At 36.3% G+C, this 16,932-nt stretch overlaps 1 protein-coding gene across 1 annotated transcript in view; it reads right to left on the reverse strand.

The window, feature by feature from the left end:
* KAT6A (lysine acetyltransferase 6A) overlaps positions 1-16,932 on the reverse strand; it is a 154,015-nt gene that overhangs the window by 48,149 nt on the left and 88,934 nt on the right. The window contains 3 exon segments of the mRNA XM_020969560.2: positions 1,956-2,071; positions 12,584-12,702; positions 16,116-16,429. Of these exon segments, the coding sequence (XP_020825219.1) occupies positions 1,956-2,071; positions 12,584-12,702; positions 16,116-16,429 (549 nt within the window).

Below are 16,932 nucleotides of genomic sequence, written 5' to 3' on the forward strand. Positions count from 1 at the left end.
CAGTTTCAGCATAGTAGTGCGTTAAGTACCTGGATTTCAACGGGTTCAAAGGGGAGTAGGGGGAAGAAGTATAGGCATGAACAATGAGGAAACAGAGTCACAATTATAGATGACTTTTTAAGAAGTCTCCTTCTGTGAAGGAGAAATAAGAGATTTGGTCACTGATTTGGGTAGAAGAGTTGAGAGAAAGCTTTTCTAGAATTAGGAAGACCTAACTAAATTTGTAGAGAGATAAGAAAAGGGCAATGAAAGAGGTGGGATACAAGAGGTTTAAAAGAGAGAAGATTATGTAGAGGCAAGGTTTAATTTGTTGTATAATAGAAATGAGATGAATTAAACTTCCTAAAACTGTATATAATCAAAGTAAGCAGTAGAGAGTTGAGCTCAAGCTAGGTGAGGTGTTCTGTAAAAATATTTTTTTCAAAGTACATTTTATCCAGGAACTCAAAAGTACTTTTCAAATAACAACTAATCAAGTTTCACAACAGTCTACTGAAAGGTGGTTAACAAAGCAAAGAAACTATAACATTAACTGTTTATATAGCATAATAAAAAGTCAATAATCCTGCTACTTCAAATTTATTCCCTAAACTACTCCATTTTCCACTGCCCCAAATCTCTACCCAAAGTTTAATGAAGACTTAATAACTGAACAAATTAATTTTCAGTGAATGGAAAATGGGGGTGGAACAAGGAAAAAAAGCTAGAAATCCCAAATAGTTATCTGGAAAACCAATTTATTCAAGTATAAGGTATAGTTTCTATACCAATGTTTTTCTTTTTTCAAAACAGACTATCAATTTCTGAGAAAGAATAAATTTAAGTACAAAATTTAAGCTGGCTAAAATTTCACATTTCAACATCAAGTCACATCTGAATCAATCTTCCCATTTATTGATAGCTAAATACAAATTAATACATTTCTAGATTACCTAGCTTTAATGATGAAGAAAGTAGCTATATAAAGAAAGTGTTCCCAATTTGTTTTATTTGTGAGGTTTCAAATATTAAATAAGTTTTTGGACTGTGCATACAAAATTACTTAAAACAAAACCTAACTTACATAAAAAAGTAACTGTCAATGTTAATGTTACCACAATGACTCTTTCAGCTCTCAGTTTCCTGAACTGTAGACTACAACAAATATTAAGTACACTACTGTGTAGAGAGTGTTGTTAATACACAACAGGAAAGAAACAAAATTTATATTACATAGTCCCTGCCTTCGTGGAAGTTAATAGTCTAGGTAGGATAAGGAGACAGGAGAAAGAGACATGACACTAACTCAACTATAATACAAATTACATAATAAATATATCAGAGATTTCTGAAAAAAAAAGTATCATGTGAAGTCTGAGAAAGTCTCACCAATAGGGATATTAAGGAAGACTTCCTGGAGGAGTTGGTATATAAGTTGGGAGTAAGAGAACAGGTAAGAATTTAACAGAAGAGGAGAACTTTCCATGCATAGGCACAGGTATGAAATTTCAATGACTGAGAAAAGGCATTGAAGGGATGACACCGCAGTATGCATTTCAGGGGAAGAGAATGGTCCAATTTGGTTATAGTATAGAATGTGTGTAGGAGAATACTATGCAGAGATAAAGCTAGAATGGTGTCTGATTATGACGGGTCTGAATGCTTGACAAAGAAGTCTGAACTCTGCAGACAACTAAGAGTTACCAAAGATTTCTGAACAGTGATATAGCCATATCTGTGCATAAGAAAACTTGTTCTGGCAGCAATATGTAGGATAGTTTGGGGAAAGGAGAGGGAGATGAAAGGGCCTATAAGGAGTCTAACTGTAATAATTCGGGAAAGGAATAATAAAGGCCTACAGTAGACCTACAGAGAATAGAGGATCAATACAAGAGAATGTGAGGATGTGGAGTTTACTTCCAAATTTCATATTCTACCACTCAAAAGATATGATTTAAAAGTGTCTCACAACGTACCTTGAGTATTCTTGTGGATATGGGGAGGAGTACCAGGTATGAATTTCGTATTTTCCAAACTCAATGACAGAGGGACAGCGAACTTGTGGATCAGGGGGACCAGTCACTCCAACTTTCTGTGCAGTAAAGAAACACATTACAGAAGTTAGCCAAATTAAGTACACTGAGTCCAGTGTTAAAGAAAGATATGAGTTGTTCAGTTTTATCTTGCCGGAATTCCAGAAATTGGTAGAAATAGGTTGGCAGGTTTTAGTATCTACATTACTCTTTAAAATAGGTCTTTGGGAGAAAATTTCTTAAAATAAGATGCTCTTGATGTTACTTCACTTTCTATAAAAAGTCCACGTATTTTAATACTTGGCCAATATTTTCATCAAAGAATTTGTTTACTGACTTGGTTTCTAAATGTACTATATATTCCAAGAAAAATGAGCAATGTTGGGGATATTAATAAATACAATAAAAAGACAAACAGACTTGTCAAGGTTGCATACACTATTTCAACACACAAAATGTAAAAGATTCTACACAGATAAAGAGACAGCTAAAAGAAGGAAAAATGACTTTTTTTAGAGATGCCTGACATTTAAGAATATCACAAAACACAAATATAAAAAAAATTCTCATAGCCATTAAAGTTTTCTTACAATTTACACCTGAAGACTTGACCATTTTATTCAAGATGGTTGTCCTATGATATGTACATTTTATCGCTTTTCCTTCCAAGGGATATGACAAGTGGCATGTTTTTTATAATTATATGGCCTAATCCACCCTTGGAATATCCTATAAAGTTAGTCTATCCAGGGGAAAATAAGTTTAGCAGTTTCTATTAACTCTTTACTACAGTCTTCAATGGTTTTAAGGGGACATTCTTCAGTCTAAACAATTCAAACACAAGCTAATTTTTCAATACCTGAAGACTAGATTGTGAATTCTTGAATACAAATACAGTCCAGTATAGCACCTACTACAGAAATGCTAAAGAACTACTGAGAATGAGGCAGATTCTGAATTTAGTTCTTTTAACTTCCTCACACACATATATCAGAAATTCATCCCCTACAAAGAACAGCTGTGTAAAACTTTACATGTGGGGGTTGGGGGGGCGCAACACAAACAACCATTGCCACTGTAGAGACTAGGGTCATAATGAAGTTTCTCTGTGGTATGCTTTATCTCCAAAAAAAAAAGTAACCACTATAAAAGAAAAGACTGTCATTCAGTAATTTCGTATTAGTAAGTCCAACTACAAGAAAAATGCCTCTTCACAACAACTCATTTAAAAGCTGTTGTCAGTCTCTGCCATCCTTCCCTTTTATTAAATAGCCAAGGGATTTGTCTCAGGTTTCACAATGGGAAGATAGCCAAATTAAAAAAAAAAAAAGTCATTTTGCCTTAGACACCTCTAAACAAAAAGCAAGAACCTAATGTTAACCGGGCTAAATTATTTAGTTGTATTACTCAGTTTATAATAACCAGCAAGGTCAAAAGTCACGATATACAGGACAGTGATTAAAATCAAAATCAAAATTAAAATCATTTGACAAAAAGCTTTAAAAAACAAACATGTATTTCATGAATCAAGCATCCTAATTCACAATATAGTATCTTAGACTCTATCTTCAAAGCTTTACATAACAAAAAATAGCTAATTACACAAATGAAAAAATATCAGTACAACTGCGTCCAGAAATGGCTTCCTAAAGCAAGCTTCACTAAGAAACCCAAGAAGTGGAGATAGATAGACCTGAGGTGTTACTGCTTGTTCAGTGAATGACTTCCCATCGGCTTCCCCTCTCTCCTCCAGGTGAATGCCCACTGTGGATGTGGAAAGCCAGCTCCAGTACAATTGTTTGCACATCACAACAACCACAAGTCTGCACCAAACGAGACACCAAAATGTCCACAATGTTTACATCTACCCTGATTCTTCCTCACTTAGAAATGCTTTTGCACATGCTCCTTTTCTCTTTTCTCCTCCCAAAAGTCACCCTCCCACTCCTTCTACAGCACCCCCTTACAAATCCCCAATGCCCTCCTCAGAGACTCACTCTGTCTACGCATTTCCGTTTGCTCAGGTGAAGGTTAGCCAAGTTCCATACGTTAACTCAGCAATAGCTATGCCTAAACTAAGTTTTAACCCAATCCTTGCCCAGAATACTAACCTGTTAATTTATTACAATTTCACCTTATTTAAAATATTGGCCAGGTTATCTTTCCACTAAATGTATTATGGTCCTAAGTAAGAGTTATATCTAGTTTCCAACTCAATTTAAAGGGATATTTTTCAAATTTCTAGCTCAAGTTCTACTGCTTTAATATCAATCTATGACTTCATTTTTATAGGCAGTTTTTTTAAATGTTAAGACTATCAAATATTTAGTTGTTATTAATGATCTATTTCTAGATTAGAATGGAGTAAGTCAAGATAGATAAAATGTTATACTGAATGCTCTATTTTTGGAACTAAGAAAGTAAAAATTCTACATCTGCCAGATTCTGGAAAATGTTTTACTATTAACAGATTTTATAACCAAAGCCAGAATGGGTTATTAATCTTGCGGGTAAATACAGTCCCCCCAAAATTGGCAACCTACCCAATGCCATTTTTTTCCTCTATGGTCTCCTTTACTGCTGCCTCTCTCAACAACTCTCCAGGAACACCACTCCATTAGAGTGCTAGGTGGGAGTGAGGGTGAGAGGGTGCCAGAAAGATACTTTCTTATTGCTGGGACTGCAGGTGGGAGGATCAGATAACTATTCTTGGTCATCCCAACTGGAAATAGGAAAGAATCTTTGCTTTAGGGGGAAAAAAGTTATAAAGACAATTCAGCTTACAGAGTTTAAATCTGAATTGTCTATTTGTACTGCAGTGAAATGACTTGGGAACCATCTTTTAGAACACTGCTACTCTAGTAAAGTTCCTGTTGAGCTCCAAACAATGAGATTACAAAAACAGACTTCAAGAACATAAACAATTCATAAAAAGGAGCCAACCTAACTGTACTTTCCATTAAAGTTTTTCCTTTCCTGCTCCCATACACATCACTCATTTCTATCTGTATCTTTGCACAAGCTGGATGCCCTATCACCTTCTTTCTGAAAATCTAGCTTCATAACTTCCTTTAATGTTTAGCACAAATTAGGATATGAATATGATGGTATGCTATAAAAATAGCAAGTGAGGCATTCAAAGAAAATGAGAAGGCTCATATGATCTGAGAATGACATAAGCAAACCAAGAAAACAATATCTACAATGACTACAATCATGCAAATAAAAACAATACAAAATGGCAACTGAATTCAGGATACAGATTCCAGGACCAAAACTGAATTCAGCTGCCAAACGCTTTTGGAAGCCAAATAGGGCATCCCTGGACAGAACCAAGTTTTGCTTAACTATTTTTCTTTGTTACAAGGGAAAGAAGAAGAAAATGTAGGGAAATTATTGTGAGATAAGAATATAGACTTTTATTAATTTTTATTTATTTTTAGGCAGTTGGGGTTAAGTGACTTGCCCAGGGTCACACAGTAGACATTACTTTCTTTAAAAGATCTAAAAAGTGAACTCCTCTAAACCTTACATGAGAACAGCTAGGTGACACGACGCATACAGTGCTGGGCCTGGAGTCATGAAGACTCATCTTTCTGAGTTCAAATGTGGCTTCAGACACTTACTAGCTGTGCAACCCTAGGCAAGACACTTAACCCTGTTTGCTTCAGTTTCCCCATCTGTCAAATGAGCTGGAGAAAGAAATGGCAAACCACTCCAGAATCTTTGCCAAGAAAACCCTAAATGGACTTCCGCTTCCAGGAGCCAAGATGGTGGACTAAAAAGGTAGTCACTCTCACCCTCCCCTATCAACCTCTGAAAACCCAGAAAATATCATCCTAGAAAAAAAACAAAAACCCCTGGAAAACCTGAACTAGAAGAAAGATGGGGAAAAGCAGTACAGCAGCCCAGCAAACGGGTCTCCCTGTGCCTCAGCAAAAATAAGGGAAGCAGCACTACAAAGGGCCCCAGGCAGATAAGCACATCTGAAAGGAGCTGAAGAAAACAACTTAGAGTCTTCCTAAAGTCCCAGCCTTGCTGATTCCAACTCAACACCAGGTAAACTGTCAGAACTACCTCCAACTGTCAACCAGGAGGAGATCCTGAAGCCCAGGTGGTAGAGCGGGCAAACACCAACACCTGGACCTCCAAGTGAGGGTGGGGGAACCGGTGGAAACCAGCTCAGAAAACCACCAGCTGCCTCCACACTCTACCACAAAGGAATCTCCCAGTGCATTAGCAGAAACGAGGGAGGCAGCATTGCAAGGGGCCCTAGGCAGATAAACACCCTGCAGCACCCATCTAAAAGGAGCTGAAGAAAGCTAAAGGAAAGGAAAAGCAGGCAACCTAGAATTGCCTGAAAGTTCCAGCCTTGCTGATTACAGCCCAACATGAAGTAAACTGCCAAAACCCTACAGCCTCCAACTGCCAACATAAGAGGCCCCAGCACACAAAGCCAGTGACCAAGACCTAGGCTCCCAACACAAGAAGCTTGAGTCAGTGCCCTCTGTTCCCCAGCTCAATCTCTTTAAAGGCCATGGAATAAAGAAACCATGAGTAAAAAGAAACGTACCACAGATTCATATTATGAGAAGAGTGGAGATCAAGACAGAAGTTCTAAAGAGGACAACCATTGTCAACGAACCCACAGCTGCAACATCAAAAGGGAATATGAACTGGTCTGAAGCCCAAAAAGCCTTCTTAGAAGAACTCGAGAAGGATTTTAAAAGTCTAATGAGAGAGGTAGAAGAGTCCTTAAAAAATACAATTGGCCAAGTGGAGAAGGAAGGAAAAAAACTAACAGAAGAAAACAATCTGTTAAAAACTAGAACTGGACAAATGGAAACTAATGACTCTATGAGAGAACAAGAATCAGTCAAACAGAAACAAAAAAATGAAAAAACAGATGAAAACAATAAAATACCTCATAGGTAAAACAACTGACCTGGAAAATCAATCCAGGAGAGACAACTTAAAAATTATTGGACTACCTGAAAATCATGATGAAAAAAAGAGCCTGGACAGTATCATTTGGGAAATCATAAAGGAAAACTGCCCTGAAGTCCTAGAACCAGAAGGTAAAATAACCATAGAAAGCACACACCACTCACCACCTGAAAAAGATCCCAAATTCACAACACCAAGAATATAATAGCAAAATTCCAAAATCACCAGATGAAAGAGAAGGTGCTTCAAGCAGCCAGAAAGAAACAATTTAAATATCATGGAACCACAGTCAGAATTATATAGCACCTTGCAGCCTCTACATTAAAAGACCGCAGGGCATGAAACATGATATTCCATAAGGCAAAGGAGCTTGGATTGCAGCCAAGAATCAACTACCCTGCAAAAATGGGCATGATTTTTCAAGGGAGTAGATGGATATTCAATGAAATAGGGGACTTCCAAACCTTCCTCATAAAAAGACCAGAGCTCAACAAAAAACTTGATCTTCAAGTACAAGATTCAAGAAAGACATAAAAAGGTAAATGGGACAGAAAGATACAAAATGTTGTTAATAAGGGTGGACTGTTTAACTCCCTACAAGGGCAAGATGACACTTGCAACTCTTGAGAACTGTACTGTTATTACACCTTGTTAAAGGAGTATACATAAAGGGGGTGGATATTAGTTGACTTTGATGTAATGATAAAAAAAAATCTAATCAAGCAGGTTAAATGGATCCAAGTAAGTGGATTAGTTTGATCTTAGAAAATGTACTGAGAAAGGAGGAGACAGACAAGGGTAAATTACATTACAGGAAAAGACAGAAAATCCTATTACAGCAGAGGGAAAGAAGGGAGGGGGGTAAGCATTGTTTGAACCTTGCTCTCATCAGATTTGGCTCAAGTTAGGTATGGAAATCTAACTTGCCCTATAGGCAGTAGGAGGGAAAAGGGGAAAGAAAAGGGAGGGGGGAATGGAAGAGAGGGAAGAAGCAGTGGGGGCAAGGGGAAGAAGGGGGAGGGGGATAATAGAAGGGAGGAGAGACTGAAGGAGATGGTGGTCAAAAGCAAAATACTGGGGAAGAGGGCAAGGGAGAGAGGAGAAAGAAAAGCATAAACAGGGGGGAAAAAAGGATGGAGAAAAAGACACAGATAGTAATCATAACTGTGAAAGTTGAATCGCTATCTTTTTTTTTCTCTTCTGTTGAGTTTTGTTTCCTCTTTCTGATGGTTCCTCCTATTGGTTTTAACTTTTACTTACAACTTCACTAATGTGAAAATACGTTTAACAGGAATGTAAATGTACAGCCTATATCAGATTGGGCACCGTCTTGCAGAGGGTGGTGTGGGGAGGAAGGGGGAGAAAAATTTTAAACTCAAAAACATATGGAAGTGATTGTTGATAAATCAAAATAAATTAATAAAATTTAAAAATTAAAAGATTAAAAAATTTGGCACCCAGAACTGAACACGATGTTCCAGATACATCTGACCAGTGCCAAGAGCAAACAAGAAAAACAAAAACAAAAACAAAAAAAACCCTAAATGGAGTCATAACAAGTCTTATGTATGTCTCTCACACATCTGCAACATCTAATCAACAACAAACCTCCCACACCATTTCAATTACTCTCTTGCTTTGCATTCCTTAGCACATACAACCACCAACTTAATTTGTAAGCCATTTACTGGAACTAAAAACACAAGTTTCCACTGAAATAATATAATACATGTCAGTTAGGGAGTTGGGTTACCCAATAAAAACCTAATAGCTTATAAACTCCTAATATTCCTGGGGAAAAAAAGTACCATAATTAACATTATTAACCTAACTCCTCTGTAACCATATTTCTTTAAGAAAATGTATTCAGAGTTCTAACTTTGGACTCTAGGAATACATTCAGTCATTCATTCAACATTTACTAAGTAGAGCAAGGTGGTACAGTGGATAGAGTACTATACCTAGAATCAGGAAGACCTGAGATTAAATATAGCCTCAGAAACCTTTTAGCTGTGTGGCCCTAAGCAAGTCACTTAACCTCTGTCTGCCTCAGTTTCCTCATCTGCAAAATAGTGATAATAACAGCACCTACCTCCCAAGACTGTTATAAGGACCAAATGAGATAATTTTGTAAAGTGCTTTAGTACAGTGCCTGGCACATAATGAGTGCTACATAATTGTTAGCAATTAGTGCTATTATACTGTGCTAGGCACAAGGGGAGACTGAAAGATAAACAAAGGCATGGCTCCTAATATCAAGAAGCGTATGATTTTACATCAGGAGGTCCATCTCAGCTCATCTGCCAAGTAACACACGAATGAAGATTTCTAGCTCCCAGTACTAGTGGTGGCTCCTATAGCATTGATGGGTAGTAGGAAGGGAAGTAAGGATGGATGAAGGCACTTAGCAGGACTAGGTCTTCTTGATAGTATGTTCAAATTATGTATCACATCTGTATCATGCAACTTAGCACTGTCTCCTCAAATAAGCTCTAAGCAGGAACTCTATCTTTTACTATTTATGTATCCCCTATACGAACAAGAACATTGCATTGCTAAGCAGATACCTACTGCTGATTAATTTTGGGATGCCTAAAGCCACCTCTTACAGAGTGAAACAAAACTTAAATGGCTAATAAATACTTGTTGAATGAACAACTAAACTTCCCTATCATATTTTACATGATAATTTATAGCCTATATTTAGTTTGCCTCATTTGTAGGGATAATTGTGCAAAGAAAGCTGCCTTTACATAAAATGAAAAAAAAATCTTACACCATTAAGATTTTAAAAACAACTTCCTAGTGTCACAACAAAAACAGTGCCATCATTCTGGACTGAGAAGTAAGTAATTCAAGCAAGGTAACCACATCATATTTTGATACCTGATAAGATCTTATAGCCAGGCATATTATTTATACACCCACAGTAATAAATGTAAACCCAACTATTCTATAAAATGCAAAGCAAAGAAGCTGCTTCATATGTGGATAGTCTTTTAAGAGCACCATACCATCAGATGGTTAACGAAATAGTTCCAGGGCATAAGCTTAACTAAATGTTCCATATGTACTTCTACTTATTTCCTTAGGACTAAATATATCCTATAGGAACATATGCATATAAAAAATAAGAATAAATATGTTCATAAATTGCTATTCCACTGGACCAGGGAAACTTAATACTTCTGTGTATATCATGAGCACCTCTGGCAACTGCTAAAGTCGATGGACTCCTGTCTCACACTGTTTTTAAATGCACAAAATAAAATTCATAGGATTCCAAAGAAAGCAATTATATTTAAACAGTCATCAAAAGATTTTTTTTTAAAAAGTTCACAGACCCAGTCTAGGAATTCCTGTTCTAGACCAGTGGTGTCAAACGCCAATAGAAATAGGTGCCACTAACCTGTACATAATCCCAGTAAGCCACATACAGACTTGGATTTAAAATGTAATGTTAACTATCTATGTTTTATTATATTTTTAATTATTTTGTTAAGTAGTTTCCAATTACATTTTAATCTGGTTCAGGCCCACCTGTGAATGTTACGAACTTCATATTTGAGAACTCTGCTCCAGATAATATAAATTGGTCCATTATCACAGAACCTTGCACTTTTCTTTGCTTAAATATATAATATTACCTTCTACTATATGCAGTAACATATCTATAACATTACATTTCTGAAGAATTAGTAATTTTGGGAAAATGAAAATGTCTGCTACCTTTAAGCACCAAGACCTTTTCATTCCTCTTGAATACATTCTGAAATTATTATATACATTGCTACTTTAGTAAAGAGGAGGTAATAAGCATAATTTAATAACTAAGGATCAATATTATGATTAATTACTGTACTATGATAGAAAGAAAAATCTGTGACACTGGATTAAATATACAATGATGGCCCCTGAATACACACTGGAACTTGCTTTATTAAATTCCTAATATTATCTTGACTTATTATTCTTTTGTCTTTGTCTCACAAAATTAGAGGGCCCAAAAATGCAAGACAGACAGTGTAATGTAGCTGCCTTTCTATAAGTTACTGAAGCAAATGCTGAAGAAATCTTTATCTAAGTGGTCTTTTAGTCCTTAATAAAGTCAACATTATAAATAAACAAAACTAACATTACCAATCTATCGCTTTTAGGAACATTCAAAACACTCTCTTATTTGAGCATCAGCAACTGCTTTAATCTCCTATGGCTTCAATACACTTTAATTTTGGGTAAAATTTATATCATGCTATGAGAATTTGCAAAGTACTTTACACAGACTTTATCTCATATGACCCTCCTACCAAGATTGTAAAGTGGATAGTATAGCTATTATTATTATTTCCTTTTTCACAGATGAGGAAATTGAGGCTTAGAGACATTTGCCTATGAACACTTAGGTGGTCACTGCTGGCAGGGGTGCAGCGTGGGGCAAAGAGAAAACAGCAGAGAAGCTTACAATTCATACTCCAGTCTGTCCTGTTCTTTCCTACCTCCAAGTCCAACTACACCATACACTTTCCACTACACTATACTGCCTCATTTTCTTCATTTACACTAACTCCATGGAGACACACTGCCATCTTATAAATCTTAGGATACTACCACTAAACATAACTGAAACTAATTGTGTTTTCACAACTATAATTGGCTGTTTGATTTAATTAAACAAATATCTGAAGACAAGCACTGTTCAAGACAATGTAGACAAATTATGTATAAGGAAATTTGCTGAGCATTAATTCCAGTTTTTAGAATTTGTTAATGTTGAATATCTGAGTGCCATAATCAAGGTTTTACACACACACACACACACACACTCTTTTATTTACAAATGCGTTCATATAAGAAATTATATATAAAGACAGTATGTGCTGTTTTTGGTGGTCAAAGGATCAAATACCGTTATGTTTTTGCCTCAAATCACAAAGTATGCTAATATAGTGTAAAGAATCCTACATACTGGGGCAACTAGGTGGCACAGTGGATAAAATTCTGGCCTTGGAGTCAGGAGAACCCAAGTTCAAATCTGACCTCAGACACTTGACATTTACTAGCTGTGTGACCTTGAGTAAGTCACTTAACCCCAACTGCCTCACCAAAAAAAAAAAAAAAAGAGAGAGAGAGTCCTACACACTAATCCGTGGAAAACCTTTTTTCTACCCCTATATCGCTAAAGGGGAATTAAGCCATATCAGTCAGCTTATAAAAAGGGGTTGAAGAAAAGACAAGAAAAGAAGGGTACAAAAAATGATAAAAGATGCCTTATCATTGTCATAGGAGTTTCTAGTCAGCCCCTAACCCCAAACATCAGGTCCTATCTGCTTTCTAAGATATATACAATGAAGGGAAAAAGAGCTCTTCCACTACTGGAATATAAGGAATATTTTATTAGGCTTTCAAACACACACACACACACACAATGTAGTTTATCACAGAATGCTATCCACAAGGACTAAAAAATAATATTCAAACCAGTAGGACTACATGTATGCAAGCACACTGAAAATTATAGTTAAGTACATTAACAGTGGCCCACTGTTCTACTTCCAATAAAATCGGCTCTTCTACACCACTCATGAAAAATGATACAATCTGCTAGCCTTAATGTCTGACTTTACCTGCAGTGCTTGTTCCTGGATATCTCGAAATAATTCCATATCTTTTTCAGTCATGACTTCCTGGCTTCCAAAAAGTCGCTCTTCATTTTCCTGTTTTCCATCCCAGCCATCCTGATTGTCTATAAATTAAAGAAAGAAGTTACAGATTATAAAAACAATCTAAAGTTCTATACCTATTTCAAAACTTTTAAGATAGTTGTCCTTAAAGGTAGCTATATGTACATATAAACATAATGTTTGTATTTTGACTTGACTTAATGTTTCTAATAAACATCACACATCTTATTTTAAATTCCATTACATTATGCTATATACAGAGAAAAAGGAAACTGGAACACAAGTAATTTAATTTGACATAGTATAAAGATTATAGTTTTATGTCTCTATTATTTGTCACTGTCCAAAGCTTACATATTTCTTATGCCCCTAGTACTAGGGAATTGCGGCATATGTTAAGGAGCTCATTAGTCTCAATACCAAGAAAAACTGAATAAAAGGCTTGGATATTTGGCTCTTTTAATATTTTACTTATTGAGAACTTCACAAGAATACTACATTCTCATCCCTGCAGAAAGGTAGCTTTTGTAGAAGCTATCTTAAGACCCAGTAGTCATGAAGTACTTGATAGAGATGTAATCAACAATTCATTGTATAAACTAGATGCTCTTTTGAAACACAAAATCCACAAACTTGAGAATCATATATGCTAATGCTCTGGATGGTATGAGAAATTTATGTTAACAATCTGCTGAACAAAACATCTTCAATTTGCAAACAAAACCTATGAATAGAGCATCTGAGTTTTATGTAGATCATTATCTTTTGTATCTGAAGTTGACACTGTTGATATTATCATTTCCTCTGTGGATGAATGTGATTGAAAAGAGCAATTTGTGACACAAGGCTCTTTTCACATGAATTCTACTTATAGGCTTTCTGTTACTCATTTAAAGCACAAAGAAAGGTCAAAGACACACTCTTCACAACATTCCTAAGCTGAAAGAAATAATTAAAATCTGAAGCTATGAATTTAATGCCCCTTACTGCATGATGCAGCTGTATGCAAGAACGTTTTTAGTACCACAATAAGTAACAGACAATCCAAAAAAACACAGATGTTTGCTCAACTCAAGACAGAAAATTATGAAGGTTATTAAAGCAGATTTTCACACCTATTATAGGACTTCAACTGTGAATTCATTCTATTTACTTTACATAAAAAATAGTTATTTTAAAAACTTTGTATTATGATCTGTTCCACAAGGCCTAGAGTCCTAGCCCACACAAAGAATATGGATGAGATCCGTGAAATCCAAAGGAGAAAATGAAGAGAGGGAAGATAAGAGGCCTGAAACTTGGAGCACTTCTTAAAGAACGAACCTCTGGGAATCCAACAATGAATAGTCAGACAAGGTGGGAAGTAAACCAGGTAAAAATAATGTCATGGAAGTCAACAACAGAGAGTTAATCCAGTGTTAGGGACATCAAGGAAGGATAAGGACTAAGAAAAAGAACCTCAGATTTGGCCATTAGAAGGAAACTAGTGATCTCAGAGAGGTCCATTTCAGTAGAAGGGCAGGGACAAAAGGCTAAATGCTATCCTAGGCTACGTGAAAAGAGATAGAGGGTCCTGAAGTGGGGGTTTGGGAAGGGAGACATGTTGAAGTTAAGATTCTTGCTCTGTTCTGTCCTCATAAGACCACACCTGCATTCAATTCTAGTTGTCAAACCTGAGGGGAAGGATGTGAACAAGCTGTCACACTTTCAAAGAAGGGTAGTAACAAAGATGGTGAAGAACTAGAGGATCCTCCACAGGAAGAATGATTAGCCTGGCAAAGAGAAGATTCAGGGAAATTTGACAACTATTTTCAAGTCTTTTGAGGCTCATATGGGAAAGGGACTACACTCAAAGGGCTGAATTAGGCACAACATACTACAGAGAATCAAATACTGGCTCAATGAAAAGAAAAATTCTGAACAAAAGCTATCAAAAAGTGGAAATGATGTCTCAGGAGTTAGTGGAGACTCTTCTTCCCCCCCACCTGGATGCTTTCAAGCAAAGGATGGATGACAATTTGTTGGGGATAGTGTGGAATTAATTTAAATTTTTCATTAGGTATAGATTGAACTAGATAACTTTTAATGTCCCTTTCAACTCTGATATTTATGATCCTGTGACTGATCCCAACGAAGACCACATTCTAGCTGGAAAGGAAGTGAAACACCACAGAAACTGTTTATATTCTTGATTGAATAGTGGGCTGATCTCCCACTCACCTAAAAAACTCATTAACAAGGTGCAGAAAGAGAAATTATAGAGTACTGGAGCTAGAAGGGACCTTAGAGATCACCTATCCAGTCCAATGGCTTTATTTTATAAATGAAGGTATCAAAATTCAGAAAAGCTAACTGACTGCCCAAGAAGACAGTAAGTTAAGAAAAGAATCAGTAATTCATCAGTTATTTTAAAGCCAATGAACACGTTAACTTTTAAAATCATGAAACAATCTAAGGTACTTTCCTGTGATTTAATGTATGAGTCAACTTACAGTGATAAAATAATATGACCGATAATTTTAACAAAAAATACCAATGGAACTGAAAATACAAAGGATTCCCTTCTGCACTTCAAAAAATCAAGTGCTGGATCAAAAAGGAATGAGGCGGCAGTGAATACAGCCACCTGCCAATATATATTCAAGAGTGAAGGGGACAAAGGTAAGAAATTTTCTAACCAGTATATAAGAACATACCTTTGTCATTCAACTTCTAAAGTATCTCAGTCTTCTATTCCTTATTTCCTTTCTATGCAATTGTTTTCTACCTCATTCATATCATATAGGTCTCCAGAATTAAGGTAAAGTGTAAACTAAAGCTATCTGTTGGCTTTGTCTGCACAGTTCATTTAAAAAAGCCTTTTCTTGACTGACCTATATGTTAGACCTGGTGTTAGACCTGGTGTTTTCCCAGCCATAAATTTATGGAGTTACTAACTTTATGCTTTGAAAAGTAGAAGCTTAGTTTGGTAAATAATGCTTTTTATACTGTGACCCTACACCAGTGAAAAGAAACAACGTTAATTTTTTAAAATTAAAAATAAATTTGGAAGATTTTTAAGTGAAGCATCCACAGCCCTACTCCATAAATGTAAAGCCTAATTTCACCTTTAACAGTCACCAGCATTTTACCCATCTCCATACTTTCAGGTTCTCTGATAAGACACAGATGCGCCACACACTTCTCTTGCAGTGATTCAGTATCTATGTTCAAAATATCAGCAAGCAAAGTCTCCATCAAAAACCATTCTCTCCCCTCTTCCAGTCTTTTAGCCAACATATTCTTAAAATTTATCTCTGGCCTTTTTCTGTATTTAAATCTGTATCTTTAACAACTTTTTCTTATCTTTGACAATTTTTCTTATCGCCAAAAATGTTTCTTCTATGCACAGAGAAATCAAATTTGGATAATTAATATGATTCCAAATTACAGATCTTTTAAGAACGCTTTTGCTGACAAGTGAGCAAACCCTTACCTGCGGGCCACTCTGAAGTGCTTGATTTCCTGTTGCCCTTTTTCCTGATCCTATATTGCTCAGAGTAGTCCACCACTTCCCCACGAGCTTTCCGCCCATCAGGGGAGGGGGTGAAGAATTTGGTAAGGCCATCAATGAGCCCTTTGGTTTTCTTATTGAATTTCAAGGGTGTACTACCATCTCTGCAGAAGTCTAAGTCCATTTGCTCCAAATAGCCTTCTTCTGATGAAGATGCTGATTGGCTGGAGAGAGTGATTTTACGTTTCCGACCCCGACCAGGTCCAGTTCGAACTTTGCTGAAAGGGCCTTTTGATCTAAAGAATGATCAGGAAAAAAGAAAAATATCAAAATGCTGTCCTGGATGAGGAAAGTTTTTTGAGGCCTCTGCTTTATCACATGATTAGTGTGATTCTACTTCTAAATGTTGACACATACTGTCTGATTCTGAGCGATTTGCTTAACCTCTCAGTGCCCAAGGAGATTCTCAAACTCTGTACATTTCAATGACGGGGCTGATTTGCTTTAGTAGAGGGAGTTTTCTAATTGAGAGTTTCTTATACCAATGAAGGCACAGATATAGTCCCATTCTGTCCTATTTGACTCACATTTTTTTCTTCATGCCATTCTCTGGCTACCTGTTTCTGTATTCCTACCCCTGACCCTTCTTTGCAAGATTTTTAAGTGAAGCATCCACAACCCTATTACATAAATGTAAAGCCTAATTTCACCTTTAACATTTCTAAAACATTTCCAGTTCTTACCCATCAACAAGAATTTATTTAGCACTTAACATGGTCTACTCACTATGGGGACAAAA

This window comes from Phascolarctos cinereus, unplaced genomic scaffold (genome assembly GCF_003287225.1).
Source record: "Phascolarctos cinereus isolate Bilbo 61053 unplaced genomic scaffold, phaCin_HiC Scaffold_2;HRSCAF=192, whole genome shotgun sequence".
NCBI classification, from domain to species: domain Eukaryota; kingdom Metazoa; phylum Chordata; class Mammalia; order Diprotodontia; family Phascolarctidae; genus Phascolarctos; species Phascolarctos cinereus.